We start from the raw sequence: 16901 nt of genomic DNA on the forward strand, positions 1-16901 counted from the left end.
TTAACTGTCCAATGTGAGATTTTTTTATTGGGTAAATTAATTATGTTTGAAAGAGAACACTGAGTCCCCTTCACAGGGTGGCAACACTAACACTGTGTTAGAAGTTATGGGTTTTCCTGTGAAAACATCAGCTTGAAGGAAAGGCTGGAATAATCTAATCTTTGGTGAAATCTGCACCACTCAAACTCATCTTGTAACTTATTTCTCCAGGTGATAATAATGCTTCTCAAGAGCAAATCTGTTTGCCTTGGCACAGAGCAAACTGCACCAAATTAACTGGCATTTTCAAAAGAGTTTAATGAGAGAGAAAAAAACCACCTTGGAGCACCTTGTAAGGTCTTCACCCTTGACTGTTTTTTTGCAGCAGCAAGAGCTGAATGCTGCAGTATCACCATCTTCCATGAACAACAAAGTATGAGCATTTCCACCTGGAGTGCAACTGCAACATATTTTTATTATTATTGCTAGGAACTGTTACTCTCGGATCTTTCCTAATAAAAGTGTAGGAAAACATTTTTTTTTCCCAGGGAGCAAACAAATAACTTGCATGTATTCCTCTCCTTTCAACTTCTGAACTCTGAGACACGAATTTAATAATCTATCCAAAGAAAATGGCATGGATGCGTCTTGCTGAAATAACAGCTGCAATACCCTTTTTACTATTGACAGCACACAAGAGTTTACAAAATCATTAATCAGAGTAGATCATTTAATTACAGTGTTTCTACTTTACATTGCAGAAGATTATCAATTAATTATCTCCTATATGTGTTAGCAGCTTTACACACACATACACACATGAAAGTGAGCTGTTCCTTGAAGGTGAGAATTTCCCCTGACATGACATGGATTGATGTAAATATTCCAACTATTTTCACAGTGCCTGCTGCTGGACAGTTGGGTTGAAGAGAGCTCTGAACAAACCTCTGTTTTGCATTCTAGTAGCAGTTTGTCTTAAAGTGACCTGGAGGAGATTAGAGGTTGATGCAAATCTTATCAACAAGTTTTCTAAATATTCTAAGTGAATAAATCTACAAAGCAAATGATGGGGAACCTTTTACTGTCATAATTACTGTCATAATTACTTTATACAGGGTTCTGAAAAAAAAATTAAAGTCTCTTCCTCAGATCTACACTATTTGATTTAAAACCTCTGTATTTTAATGTATTTTAGCTATTCAACAGCCATTTCGATTTTTAAAATTTTAGATTAATCAAAGGACAATCATCACAGCTCTGCTGATAATGATTAGCTGTTCCTGCAGGTAACATCTTGGGATGAGGAGTCCCAGCAGACCCAGCTTCTGTTCTCACTTCAGACTGATCTGACAGATGACCTTGAAGGGTCAGACAGATTGTAGAGCTCCTTCTAGAAGTATCTATTTTTAAGTTAGGCACCTACGTCTCTTTAGTCACCTGCTTGACTTAGATCTTAAGATTTCCCTGAAAGATGAGAGCACTTTGCTTCAAGTCCTTTGGTGTTCTGGAATTGCTACCTCTGAACAGCTGTCTCAAAGTCAAGCCACCACTTAAATCTACAATACCTGTCTAACAAGGCAGTAAAGCCTACATACATCTTTTTGACAGGACAGCAGAGTCTCCCTGCATACATCAAGTGTCTCAGGGAAGAAAGACTAGTCTCCTGTTACACTTTAGAACCTATTAAGAAATAACAGTACATCTAAGAAACACACACGGCAATTCTGAAATCATTAATGTTTTAATGCATGGATTCCTTCAGACTCACTGTAATTAGAGCTGAGCCTCTGCTATTCTTCAAGGAGTTCTCTTTCAGCTCCCCTTGCCTGATTCTTAAAATTCAAAGAAACAGAAACAAGACTAAAGGAAGGGGAAAGACAGTGAATCGTAATGTGCAAGTAAAGACAACTGCTGTGCTCAAATGTCCCATGCCCTGTTTAAGATTACAGCTTAAAGATTAGACAGGTATGGGAAGCTTTGAGCTCTGAGAGGTGCTCCAAGAAGTGCAGCATTGGCTGACTGATGCACCCTATTTGGCAGAGATTCTCCCTACCGAGTTTCATAGCTCCTGTGCACTTAGCAGCACATTTCTGGATGTATCAAGAGAAGAGTGGAGAAATGGGGTTCTTTCTACACCTGTTTGTGTCCTCCTCTATCCCATTTTAAGCCAGCCTTCTAAACAACCCAACCAGCCACAGTGACTCTGCCTGCCTTCCTCTAACAGCTGCAAAACAGCCTTAGCTGCAGCACCTTTCTGCATGTGTTCCCTCAACAACAGCACCATTCACTGTAAGAATGAAAATAAAACAATTGGAATAGAATAAATCTAGTCTGTCCCTGTGGAATGAATTTTTTGATGGGGTTTTGCTGTTGCTGCAGCTTTCATACAGGATAATAATCCACCACTGACTGGAATGCTGTCGATTGTCCACATCTTGCTGCTGAGGGAAGAGCAGAACACTCTTTAACACAAGAAAACCTGCCAAACTGTTTATACTAAAGATGCACCTCTAGCTCTGGGCCACCCTACAGAATACAGGCTTGTGAATGTATTGCTATACTGCTGCTGCACTCCTCCAGTATTTCAGATTCTCTAGCAGATTCTGGATGGCTGACAGTCAGTATCGGATGGCTGCAGCGCTGCAAAGTCTGTGCGCTGCAATGTATTCAGTCAGCACAGCAAGTCATTTATTTTCCCTTAACAAGATAACTGGTTGATTAATATACTTTACCCTGGGGTGCACAGCAGATTTATTTCCTTCTCAGATACATGCTGAACACAGGAATGAGGAGTAAACAAGGTTGTTTTCAGTTATTTGGTATTTACTGGAACAATTCCTGAACTTTTTTATCCAAGCTTTATTCTAACAAACTAATGTTGACGTTAAGGGCAATTCTGACTAAGAATTTAGGATTGGGTCATTTTACAAAATATTTTCAGTTTAATGATACAAGGTGTCCATGCTCAGGATTTTGGGTTCAAACCAAGCACATTACAAAATGCATTTGAAAAAAGCACGTTGGTGATCAGTGTTTCTGTTTTGCTGATGCACATTACAGATGACAGTGCTGTGTCTTAGGTTCTTATATGGCCTCCTTGTTTCAGTATCTGCATGGTATTAAATCTTTACTGTACACATCCTAAAGAACATCGGGGTTCTTCCAGCCAGGGCAGTGATCCTCCTCTCATTCTACAAGAGTTCTGGACACAAAAAGTTATTACATGAATTGCCAAAGTTCACTAAAACTCCTTGAAGACACCCAGGAATGAAACCCAGTCTCCCAGGACCATGCTGGTGGCTGTGTCAACACAACCTGCTCCTTGCTTTTCTGAAATAGCAGGCCTGGACTACAGCTGGAAGTTATAAATGTGGGAGAAAACTACAATAAGCCACAGTGTACTTGAAGACAGCAACCTCTTTAGGCATGCTAAACTTCATGGACTGGGAGTGCATGTATTAGAATGCAGGACACAAAACTATGCTTTGCACTCATCTAGGAAGGATAGTATTTGTGTAAATAAAACAATCTTGCTTGATGAGAAGGGATGACATCTGATGACCCATTAGAGTTCTCCATCAAGCTCAAACTCAAGTAAATTATCAATTCTTTTAAAAAAAACTTGTAAAACAGATTCAGCATTCACATATATTTTCCACCCATAAACCCTAAGGGATTTTTACTCTGCCTTCAACTTCCTCAGCTTTGTAAGTGACATCTGAATATTTGTGACCAAAACATCATTATATGAGCTAAAAATGGTGCAGATTCCCAGAAGTTATTTTCTCAAATATACTTGCACCTTGCTTCTGTTCAAATCCATTTATCATGGAAAATCTGTTTTGTTTATGAGGGGTGGGTAGTTTCACAAAGAATCAGTAAAAATTATCTCTTCCACTAAGAAAACTGTTCACCGAAAGTATTTTGTTTGATCACTAGGTAATCTGCTTTGCTTCCCATTTCTCACTGCCAGAAATATTTGCTCTATTTTTACTGGGAAATTATTTTCTCACCCTAAAGAGCAGCCAATTATCTTCCCCTGGTGACATTAAAGTGATCAGCATACTTCCTACCCATTTTTTTTCAAAACACTGTTTAAACAAACATTCCAGGAAAAAAAAAAAAAAAAGCTATTTTTCTGGAAAGACTTTATTCTCTTACACTTGAATTGCAACATATGTGGGAGGAGGGAAAGAATCTAAATGTCAGTGTGTTTTTAAGAGCAGTTTATCAAGCTGTAAATTTCTATAGCATATAACATCTTCTAATTCTAGATGGACTGAGATTAGAAGGTCTAAAATAAACTAATGCGCCAAGAAGTGTATTGGAAAGATGCAGAAATAGAAATTAACTCCTTTCTGAAGAGAGATAGGGCAAGAACTGAACATTCCTCAGATATCTATTGAATTATTAAAGCTTACACAAAACTTTCAGGTAGATATGTTGACCCTCAAGAGACCTTCACACAGGTGACTCATCATACCTTTCATGTATTTGAGATATGACTCCTTACCAAATCATCACAGGATTGCATATGAGCCCTGCTAAATCACACAAAGATTTAACACAGTATCCTTCAATTGGCTTAGTGTGAGTGGTTCTGCCCTACTCACAGAACCCTACTGGCTACACAATCAATTTTTTTAAAAATTAAATAATTTAATGAGGAAAAAAATTACCAGTGTCAGAACAAAAGACACTAGAGATATTCTAATTCCATGGAAAAATCATCATGCCAGGCATAGAATCACTGAAAGACATCAACCTTTCAATTTAAAACCAGTATTAAATACAAAATATCTCCACTTAGAGTCAAAGCTAAAATCCTCATTCAAAGTCTTAGTTTAGCAATGAACCTTTCAAACACAACATAAGGAAAATAAAAGAATGGCACAAGAAATAAAAAAAATTTAAGAGTAGTCCTAAAGGATAAGTTGATGCATTAGGTACCTCCATATGTCACTTCATACTGCATTGGAGATTCCAGTTCAAATAAGTTTCAAGGTATTGGACTGAAATTATTTTGATGGCACTAATTCAGTAGACTTTCACGCATCATAATATTGAGCTGGTAATGAGGTATTCTTTATCCATTACAAGTTAGAACTTGGTTGCAGCCAAAGTTCATTGGCACACACTGTTTTTTCGTTTTAAAAAAGGACAGAGCTTGTCTTTGGAGTCTAAATCAAGGCTATTCTTACAGTGTGCCTTTGACACATCAGCCTAATTCCGCACGACACTGGGGAAGTAAACTTTTTCTTTATGATTCATATCCAGCTGAAAGCCAAAAAGTAAATGTTAGGCCTGAGTCCTTACAGTATTTCCCATTTCTATATTTCAATGCAAATCCCTTGAATTCTGGTCACCAACTTAGAACTGTAGTCATAACCTCAAACCTCACACTCCACCAGGTACTGTTTTCTCTCTCGTTTCCTTAAGGTACATAGCAACACTTAAGTTTTTTATAAGGACAGAAGAACATTTTTCTGCCTTTCCCTCCCCTTACATCAGGAACCATTTGATCAATAGCTAGATGTTTTGGCAGCTTAGCTTTCTCAGAATCATAGAGTATTATGCTGGAAGTAAACCTCGAGATCCATATGGTCCAATCTTTCTTTCATTCCCATTTGCATATATTGGTGACCAATACACATCTATGAGAGCAAACAGTGAATTTGTTGTCCCTTTAATGGGACAACTCATGCCAAGGGCTTTGGGATTAGATCCTAAACTCACACCTTTTAAATCTCTGAATCATAGAATAGAAGGCTGTAAGGAGACCTCAAGGGTCATCTGGTCCAGTCTTTCTCAGCAAAAGAATCATCTAGACAGGATGGCCCAGTATCCTGTCCAGATGGATCTTAAAAGTGTTAGGAAATGCAGCACTTCGCTGGGGAGATTACTGCCATGCCCTCCAATTGTTCTCATTGTTAACAACTTTTATGTGCAATCAGAATTTCACAGGAGTAACCTGTACCTAGTAGCCCCATCTTTGCCCTGTGGTTCCCTGTAAAAAGAAAATCTCCATCTTCTTTTTAACCACCCTTTAAATACTGAAACACAGTTAGAAGGTCTCCCCTCAGCCTTGTTTTCCCAAAGCAAACAAATCCAGTAGTTTCAGACTTTCCTCCTATGGCAAGCTTCCCAATCCTTTGATCATCTTTGTAGCCCTCCTTTGGACCCACTCCAGCCTGGGAGTATTTTTTTTTTAATATAGCAAGGACCAAAACTGAAAACAGTATTCCATGTGGGGCCAGACAAGTGCTGAGTAGAGTAGAATAACCTCTGCCCTTGTTATTCCATGAGGAATAACCTGACACCCTTGTTGACATAACCCAGCATTCTGTTGCCCTTCTTTGCTTCAGCAACAAAATGTTCACTCATATTGATCTTCTTGTTCACCAGGATAGCCAGGTCCCTTTCCAGATAGCTGCTCGCCAACCAGGTAGATCTCAGCCTGTCTCTGCACTCCTGGATTGAATTTCCCAGCTGTAAGGCCTTACTCTTGCCCTTGCTGAACTTCACTCTTTTGAAGCATTGTTGCTATTTCACTTCTCCTATCCAGCAGTGGGCCAATATTTTCCATCTGTTTCTGCTTGTTGTTTACATACCTGAAGAGCTCTTTCTTGTGGTTTTTGACAACTCCGGCCTATTTCAGTTCAGTTAGTGGTGCAATTCCTTTGTGCTGATATGTTTACGCCAACTACTGTCTATGCAATTAGATGCAATTTTACTGGCAGGGAAGTCTTCTGCCATTCAAGAGCTGGTATAAGCTAAATCAGAAAAGTGACTTTTTGCTGGTAGAAATGGGGCTTTTAAGCGTAGAAAAGGCCTAGAGCTCAATACACTCACCCCTTTAATTGAGGGCTGAGAGAACTGCTAGCTTGAGCTGCAAGATATGGTATTAATCCAGTGCTTCCAGAGGAAGTCAAATCCTCCAGGAAACAGAGATAGAAAAGCACCAAGTCCTACTACACTATAAAAAGCTAAAAAGAAAATTTCCCTTTTCATTTTTGGATGGAAAATCCTTTCAAAAGGCTGACTTCATATATAAATGATAAAGGAGCAGTAACGAAAGGATTGCATTTTGGCAGTGGATTTTGCAGTTCACCTGTAAGTTCCAGTGCATACAAAGCGCTCTCCCAAGCTACCTCTGCTGAAATCTCTCTAAAGACAAGATGACAGAGGAACAATAATGGGCAGGTCAACAGAGACTTTTAGGGATTCTACAGTCATTAGTTTCCTGAAGCGAATTGCAGTTATTTTTTATGAAAATAGACAATTCTGCCCAAAAATCCCCAGCTCGGACTCTGTACCCTACCTGTAATATGCAAGTAGGTTATACTCTCAAATCAAAGTAGAATCTACACTGGGCACCAAAAAAATAAATGCCAAATTTGAGAGGGTAAAATACATCTCAACCATTTTGAAGATGTAAAGACAGCATCTAAGGTAAAACTCATCTGTGCCTTAAGAATAAAGGTATCAAAATGAAGTTATAGGGAGAGTATTCTCTTCTTTTTCCTAGCAGGTTGTCTGATGAGAAAATCTCTTACTCAGCATTTGAGCACATATTTCTCTTATGTGGAAGCTACTTGAGCTCTGTGAGAGGAGTGAAGAGCTTAGCAGAAGCATGTCTCATGAAACTCCCAAGCTAGGGAAATAAATGATTTTCAGAAGGACGAGGCTCCCATAAAGTGGGCTGAAAAAACCCCATGAGATTAAAAAAAAACAAGTATTTTATATAAGAAATGGAGGGTGGTGCATAACAAATACAGGGAAGCAAATCCCCAATCTCCTTCATTTCTTGGGAGAAAACTTTGATTTCAATAGATGCCAACCTGTATAAACCCACACAGAAACACTGTTCTAAAACAGATTTCTTTATGAAACTATAGTACCAGCTCTGAGAAATAAAGATGGTTATGTATATGTTCGGACACTATAGCAACGAGCACCTCAAACAGGATAGAACAGCTCCACTACCAAGTTAGCACAAATAAAATAAAACATCTGCCTATTTTGAGTGTTTCGCTACTGAATTGAGTCATCTCTCTAATATATTCATTCACACACCAGTACAAGAATGGAAATTATTTTATTCCCTTTTTACTTGATGTGAGGCATGCACAAGCTAAGTAGCCTGCCCAAGGTCACAGAGAAAAGTCTCTTGTTCTCCCCTCCCTGTATCTCACAATACCTGAAATGGAACTGGGCTGGAGACAGCAGCAACCCTTCAATTCCTCCTACTCTCTGTCACTGGGACAGTCGGTTCTCTGGAGGGATTGAAACTTAGCTCAAAACTTGGCTCAATGCAAGGACATGTGGGTGCTATCTGGCTGTAATCTCTGAGTCAGATACATGAGCTAATGATGCCTTTTGCCTTTGCACTCTCTGAACTATGAGCTCAAGACACAGTCAGCACATCATCACATCCTGACTGCCCAGTCCTGGGCTTTGATTGCTGACAACTTAAAACAATAGCAATTAAAAATATGCATGCAGAGAAGAACAATGTTACTCTACTACATGCAAGGCTTAAATAAGACATTTGCCTTTGCCTCCCTGAATAAATAATCTAGGTTGCACTTTCTTTTACATTTATGAACAGTCTTCTGAGATGACTGACAAAAGAGATAACTGACATATAATGTGAATCTTTATGCTGTTATCCCTTCCAAGACATGCAGCTGAATAAAATTCTGCTCAGTCAGACATAAAATCAAATTAGAGGAGTTTGCTCTGAAGAGAAAGAACTAAATTTGAAACAAATAAAGCAGTGCATAATTCACTTTTAATGGGATAAGTTCCTGAAACCACACTAATCATAATCCTAACAAGGTAATACTTTCCACTGCCAGTTTACCACATCGCTGCTCAGCACACAGCAGAGCAGAGCGTCAGTCACATGAGGGATTTGCCCCACATGAAAAGTGAGCAACTGTCTTTTTGCAGTCAGGATTTGCAGAGCACTCCTGTTTATCAATAATGATTCCTTATGGCCTTACAACACATTTCATTCATCCCACACGTGTTCACAAAGACCTTCACCCATCAGTGAGATCTCCTGGATAACACACAACGTATTTCTCCACAAAGCCCTGCAATATTATTTGACAGTTTAGAAAAGAAACCAAAAAATGCTCTATCTTGACTGCATAAATTCAGAAAGAAGGTAATGACTGAGACAGGAAAACTGGCTATCCCAGAAGTAACATTTTCTATGTTTGGAAAAAATGCCATTGGATTTTTATTGACCATAAGTATTCAAGACCTTGGGTTTGGATCTGATTTTTAAGACTGCATTTTTCATCAGCACAGCAGCTCGCAACTGTGAGAATGCCTGTATTAAAAGAGAAGGTATGACCACCTGCTTTGCAGCTACTCGTCAAAGTAGCATCTCAGAATGACCACATTTATTTGTTATGTGAGGGCTGATACCTTATAACCCAAGATGCTGTGGCGACAGGGCACAGATAAATCAGAAACAAGAAAAGAGTTTAGTAATTTCTCTGACATAGGACATCTTTTTACACCTTTACTAAAATGTTCAGCTCTGAAAAGCTGTTCTAGCAAAACCCAACATTCAGCATGCTGCATATTCACTATCTTTCAGCATATGTCTGATCCAAAAAAAGTGCCCTGATGACCAGTTAAGAGAGATTTTTGCATGAGATTTTAGAGTCAAGCTGGGTCTTTCCCATATTGTCAGCAATCTAAATTTTCTGACTGAAATATAGCAAATCATTCTTTTAATCATGTAGCATGGATTGTAGCTTGCTTCTACCTCTGCCTCAGTTTTTAAGAAATGACAGGTTAGAAACAATGGAAAAGCTAATAAAAAGGATATGATCAAATGCACATCAGGAGCAGGTAAAGTAAGCAGATGCTTTTCTACACAAATCTATGTACTGTGATCCTTATTTAGCAAACAATTCCATGTATGTATCCAGCTGAAACCTTGTTCCCTGCACTTTTATTTATAAGATCATTTACCAAAATGTAAAAAAAGAAGACAGAGCTATAGTGCATACAATACAAATGGAATTATTTTTCCCTTATACAAACATTACGGCTCTGCATGAGTATGCAGCAGGGTGAATACCCTACAAATCAAACTGCAGGCTGCTGACACTGGGCTCAACCATTTCCTCACATGGGTTATTTCTAAACTCCAAAGGTGTTTTCAATGCTCAGTATTCAACACACAAGGTTTTTTCTACTCTATTTTACTAATACACTTTGATGTGAGGGAATTTATGCTTCATAATACGCACATTAGACACAGATACAAGCTTCACCTTAAACAAATACCCTATTTGCTAGCATGATGGCCAAACACACACATGAAAAAAGATTATGCAGGGCAAGCAAGAGATTAAGATCATTTTAAAGCTGATACACCCAATGGCTATGCCCTTGTTACAGGGCAAGATGTGAATGAAGATGACGGGGGGTGAGGAAGTGTGACTTATGCAAGCAAACATAACACAGGGATAGCAGTCCTTCTCTGACCTAATAAGTTTGTATCCCTCAGTCTGCAGGCTCCAGCTCTGAATATGGGAGATGTTCTGCCAAGCAGGCACAGCCCAGTCATCAGCAATTCCCCCACTCCTGCAAATGAGCAGTGACTGAACTGAGCTCAGCTGACTTCCAGGAGAGACCCATAATGAAGAGATGCTGAATGCCTTTATGCATTCATGAAGGTTTACTAGGAGTTTAAAAAAAAAAAAAAAAAAAAAAGAGAAGAACTCTCTCAACATACAAATTATATTGAGGGAACAAAATTAAAAATTCCTGAAATTGGAGCTAAATTACTGCTATTTCCCATAATTCTAAAGTTCAGTCAAGATCAAATCCTACATTACCTTTCAAATACTTCGCTTCAAATGCACTTCAAATCTTTCAAACTGCCCAGAAGGTGGTCTAGTGAAGCCACCCTCCTGGTGTGTGAAACTCTTCTCTCTTCAGAAAGCCAACGTTACTGTTCTGTTTATTTCCTTCTGCTGGAAGTGTTCCTTAGGCTCACTCCTTCACCACAGCAGTTTGGAATTTGGTAACATCAGTTTAGTAAGTTATTAGCGAGGGTTTTGTTTTGGTGAGTATCAGGGTATGATTTCACAAGAGATACTATCATCACACCAAGGACAACCAGGCCAAAGAATAATAAAATGCCTTGTTATCCAGACACTCAGCAGAAGCAGCTCTGCTAGTACACTTAATTTGTGCTCATTGTGCCAGTGAGCTATCCAGCAGCACACAGAGTCTCACAAGGGAATGAGCTGGGGGTTGTTCTCCATCTCTGGCTACCTCCCCATACCCACATCCTGCTATGATAGAGCCCTATTCCAGCCATTATGGAGGACTCAAAACACTGTGGAAAAACAGAAAAGGGCTCAGAAACATTGATGTTAAATCCCTGAACACAATGTGGAGCATAGTATTTTTGCCCTTTATTATTATTTCACTGAGGGAAACCTTCATTTTAGCATTGTTACACAGGAAATTAGTGCCTGAATTAAGAACACAAAGGAATTCATTAGCAATTCTAGCTGTAATAATTAGATTTTATATAGCCAAACCCTGTCTTAAATCTAGAAAAATAATAAAAACATCATAGAGTTGCCATAGAAGGACGATTGCAGAGACAGAAAGATTACACCAATGGCTAGTACAGTAATGTAAGCTCAAAAACCTACTATTTCAATGATTTTCTTGGGCAGGCAACTTTATACCTCTATATCTCAGTTCTTCAGCTGAAAATAAAGATAATAGCAAAATGGGAGCATACTAAGGATAAGGCCAAATATGAAGAGACTGTGTAAAATCTAACACAATTTGTTTTGTGCATGGGTAAAGCACAGTAAATTTGAAGCTATTTTTGCTACATTTTAAGCTAACTATTTCACTGACAGCATTTCAGTGCTATGCAACAAAGATCACATTTTTCTAAGCAGAGGAATAATACACCATACATTACATTCAAATGAAATTTCAGATCAATGTTATCTGATGAAACCATAAATAGAGACAAACCCTGTTTTGATAAGATCTGCTGAGCTTCTCAAGGCAGAGGGAGATTCAGGTCACATTTTACTCTCCAGTGAGTGATACCCAACACAGGCATCAAGACTATTAGGGTATTTACAATGTTAAAATCACACTTAGAGCTGGTAATCTGTAGCTATCCCTACAGTCACCAAAGAGACCAGATTAACACCTCTGGTTAAAGCCAGGACTCTTTGAAGCCCTTCTCTATCATATTTGATAGCAATGTTTGCACTGCAGGAATACAGCCTTTCCTTCATTCTACAACATAAATCTTACTGTTATCACTGGGGTTAAGGGACATCTGATACTGTTAAAAAAAAAGATAAGCTATCACAAAAATTATTTTTTGGCAAAGTTCAGCACAAAAACATGAAATCAAACATGCCTCAGACAGCAGCATATCTAAATCACAGAAACTCTTTAGGATTCCTCCTGCCAAAAGCCAAGCTAAGTACAAATGGAATCATCCAGGAATTTTCCTTCATGTTCTGGTCATAATGCATTTGTTTAAAATGACAAAGAAAAGCCTTTCAAAAAGTCTAAGACTGACTTCAAGACTAATCTATGACATGAATAAACTAAAGCCAACCTTTAACTGTATTTTCCCGAGCTGACCAGGTATCAGTAACCAGAATTTAAAAATCAACTGATCTGATGCTGTTTGTTCTCTTTCAGTGAGTCAGTGCTGCCACCTAAAGCTATCTAAAGGGCATGAAAAAGAAATCCAAAGTCATGCATCTGAATAACATTCAGAAGCATATGTCAGTAGACAGAGAATGCAGAGTAAGTCAAATATATTAATGATTTGCAATAAAATAATGATGCTGCAGTACCTGAAGGAGAAATTCTTTCTCTATCACTTCACCTGTCTTGAAAATAAGACGCTTCTGTAATCTCTGTACTTTCAGAATCAGCTCAAAGGTAGTGGGGTCACTGGCCTAGGAAAGAGAAAAGAAGAGCAAAAAATTATACATGATAAGAAATTACTGTTTCTTTTTTGCAAGTGAAAACCATAATATCTGGGTTTCAAAAATAACAAGCATAAAAGAGGGGTTAGGGGAGGATGCAGTCAGCTGTTTTTTAAACAATTGCATGTATACAACCAGTCACAGAACTTAATATATAAATTTTAGCAGCAACTGGAACTGTTCACTGACAAATTCAGAGCAGTGCAAGTACTTCCTGCTGTTAAAGAACTTCAAACAGTGCCAACTTAGTTTCTAAGGAGAAGATTTTTGTATTGAACAAAAGACAGACTAACTGCAATTTAGTCTTGAAACAGGTAGAGAATTTAGAAGAACAAATTTGGGGGGTACATTGATGAATTATTACGTGGTTCTAAAGTGCCCATACATGTGAAATCCCATTCTTTAATGGAATTAAATGCTTAAAACGGTGATAGAGTGATTGTACTGTACTGTTGCCTTCTACCTACACAGCCCATAAGACCAGGAGCTAATAGATGCCTGTCTCTCCATCCCTTCCTTTTCATTCTTTTGGCACAGATTGAATCTGGAGAAAGTTCTAAGGAGCAAAAAAATAATTCTGTGAGGAGGAGCCAGCAAAGCTTCACACTTTCCCAGTGCTTTGTGTCTTCTTTTTGGATCTTTCAATGAAGGACAAACTCTGACTGAAACTTTTTCTCACTCAGGGACTCATAACACCTCTCTCCCATCTGGTTTTTCTTCTCTCATGTGGTGTCTTGTAAGGATTAAACTCACACTGCAATAAAGGCTCCAATAAAGTCCTGCTCTCCTATATTTGCTTGAGCTTGTAAGGAACTCAGTATCTCATTGCTCCTAATCTTTTGTCTGATTTTATCTAAATTGACTAATCATTTCAAGCGTAACTAGGACACTAACACAGATACACATGCAGTGCTCACAACACAACATCATTTCCTGAGAAACCAGGCTAAAAAGTAGACCAGTCCCCATGATCCACTCAGTCCTTGATTTTTTTTATATCACTGCTCAAGCATGGTGCCAATTTCTGACAACTGTAGTGATATAAGAGTGTTTGTTCATTAGGAATTGAACCAAAACCCCATCAGGATTATTTCATATGGATCTTGCCATCTGCTGGCCTTTCTGTGTTCCAAATACAAACCAGTTACCTAGAATGGAAAGACATGATTTCCCATTATCAGTCTCTTCATACATTCATTTCCCCATCACTGAATGTTTTGACTGGCCTGATTTTTCTTTGTTACAAGGTGCTGCTAGAGTTTGTACCTAGATGTGTTTAACCTAGTTCAGCATCCTGCATTATATCTCCCTTCCATGAGAAAAGCTAATCATACTATCCAACTTTAAGCTCAGCATGGAAAAATCAGAAATTCACTATCCTGCTAGTAAGGACAGTCAAAATATTCAGCTCTGCTTCTGCAGGGACAGAGCACATTATCACTGAATATTAGAGAAGCTAAGCAACCCGGGCTGGCATCAGATCAGAGATCCATGCAACAGAGGAATCTCAGATGGCACTGACTTACATCAAAAATATCCAGTGATGCCAACTGATGTTCATATATTTGGTCTATGCTTGATGGAATTTTTAGTTTTCCCCTTCACTTGGCAGGTTCAAATCATGTGAAAACTTATATTTGCTGTTTATGTAAAAGCAGTTGAACTCACATTACCTGGAATGCCATCTTTGGGCTTCCACCACTGTTTATGTGGAGGCCTCTTTCTGTTTTTTCTCAGATGTAATTTACCTTCTGACTTCATATCTGTCCATTCCCCAGTCTACCTATCCTATGAGCCTTTTAATTACTGGCTTTCTTCCCATATATATTTCCATATACATAAGGGAATATATATGTATATTCCCATATACGTCACCTGTTTGGTGAGGGTAGGATTGTATCTTTTCCCTATCATCTTATTTCTCACTATCCATGTTAAGGAACCACCCCCTTCTAAATTCACCTAATGTACTCTTATTCCCTTTAGCACTTCACTGTCTCTTTACAAATCCTCTGCAATTTTCCATTGAGAAAGTGACACAAAAATAACACTGATTTCATTGTGCAAGGAAAGCATTCAGCAGGTAAGGATTCCATTTGCACTATGGAAATTTCAGTCTGCCCAGTCTCTCCATACCATTTGTGTAACAGTAAATGAAATAGGCTTTTGCTGGGTCACTGATTCCACAACAGGGTCTTTGGAAACACAAAATCCTCACGCATCACCTCTATTTTTCTCCATCTGTGAACTTGCAAGGGCTTCTGCAGTTCCTCTTCCAAAATTTTGCACCGAGTCTGTTCCCTTAACAGTTCCTTCTGCATGTGATTAAACTCCCGTCTGAAGACCAGCATAAAATAAAAAGAAAAAACACACCAAAAATACTTCAATGTGATCAAGACACTAATGTGGACGTTAACAAATCAGTCTCCCATGCACTATGGTGCACAGGAAGAACTACATGGAAAGCACAGAGTCCCTTTGCCACTATAGCAATACTGTGGTGGCAAAACCTATCAACATGGATACCACTAAACAGGTGGAAACATAAAATAACACACTTGGACCTCTTTATTTGCTTCATTAAAAATGGCTCAGAACAAGAGGCTCCCAGGGAATCTACTCCACACACTACTGGATCTCGCTCTTCACATCTTCCCATGTACATTAAGGCCAGAAGGACAGTTAGTTCAACCTACAAATCAGTTATGGGTCATATCCAGTTACCCCTGTGTTGAATCTAACAGCTTGTGTTTGAAAGGTTTTAAATCTACATGGCTCACACAATCCATTAAATAAAGCACACTCTGGCACCTAAGTATGATGGACACCATTCCTAAAAGAACTGAACTTTGATTTCTTTTATTACATCTCCTCGAGGAATTTCAGAGGTGACTTGTTGCTGAATTTAAAATTAATTGAGCACTACCAAGATTCTTTGACAACTAGGCTTTTATGGTGGGGATAAGGGGCTGAAGGGCAGGGAAAAAGGCACATTTTGTCATGATCTGACCCTTGTCACTCTAGTTACAGGATCCTCTAAATTCTCCAAGGTCAAAAGGGGGTGGAAGACTGTGATGTGTCTCTTCCACCACTGAATCTTTTCCTACTAAGCTCAGAATTGCATTTAGCTCACTAGAGAGAAAAAGGCCTTTTTTTAAACTGTGAGATTGGACAAGGTTATGGAAGAGGAAAAAAACCTCAAATTTCAATTGGCAAATCAGGAAAGCTAATTAGCAGCACAAGTGATAAATGGAGTCTTTTCGACAGGCAGTTTTCACGATGGTTTTGGACTTCATTAAAGTATGAGATTGCTGCTGCAGTTAGCAAGAATTGATCCACCCATCATGGCATGCAGCAAACTACACTTCAATACCATCACTGAGTTTCAATACAGTAACAGACTTTCAGCTGAATACATTTGGGCAGCAAGTTCAAATCTCATTCCTATCTGCAGTCAGTCGATGAAAACTGCAATTGCTAATGTTGTGTGCCCAGTTCTCCTTTCTGTTTCACCAAATCAAACTGGCATAATTCCACTGGAGTCAATGGGACTGACCATGGACTGAAGTTAATTTGATCTGCTGAAAGCCACAGAATTGTACTGATAAACTAAAGATCTCACCCAAAACTGGTAGCTACACCAAACTGGTACAACAGTTATCTGCTAAAAACCTAAGTGCCTCTCTTTACAAATCAAGACTGATTCTTAGAAAATGAACACAGTTTCCCATCAGGAAAGAATACACCTCGAATACAGGAGAGGTAAACAAGAAAGGAAGCATTAAGCTGGAGAAGGAGGATATAAATCTAGGTTTGGGCTATTAAATTGCTGTTCTAAAGAAACAAAACCTTCAATGAAAATTTAACTAAACATTTCTCATAGTATCATAAGATCTGCATATA

At 38.6% G+C, this 16901-nt stretch overlaps 1 protein-coding gene across 1 annotated transcript in view; it reads right to left on the reverse strand.

Annotated features, from left to right (window-relative positions):
* CFAP58 (cilia and flagella associated protein 58) overlaps positions 1-16901 on the reverse strand; it is a 57002-nt gene that overhangs the window by 10246 nt on the left and 29855 nt on the right. Inside the window, exons 14-15 of the mRNA XM_066324441.1 lie at positions 15224-15335; positions 12864-12968 (exon numbers count right to left, since the gene is read on the reverse strand). Of these exons, the coding sequence (XP_066180538.1) occupies positions 12864-12968; positions 15224-15335 (217 nt within the window). The remainder of the gene's footprint in view (positions 1-12863; positions 12969-15223; positions 15336-16901) is intronic.

This window comes from Sylvia atricapilla, chromosome 8, assembly GCF_009819655.1.
Source record: "Sylvia atricapilla isolate bSylAtr1 chromosome 8, bSylAtr1.pri, whole genome shotgun sequence".
Lineage (NCBI taxonomy): Eukaryota > Metazoa > Chordata > Aves > Passeriformes > Sylviidae > Sylvia > Sylvia atricapilla.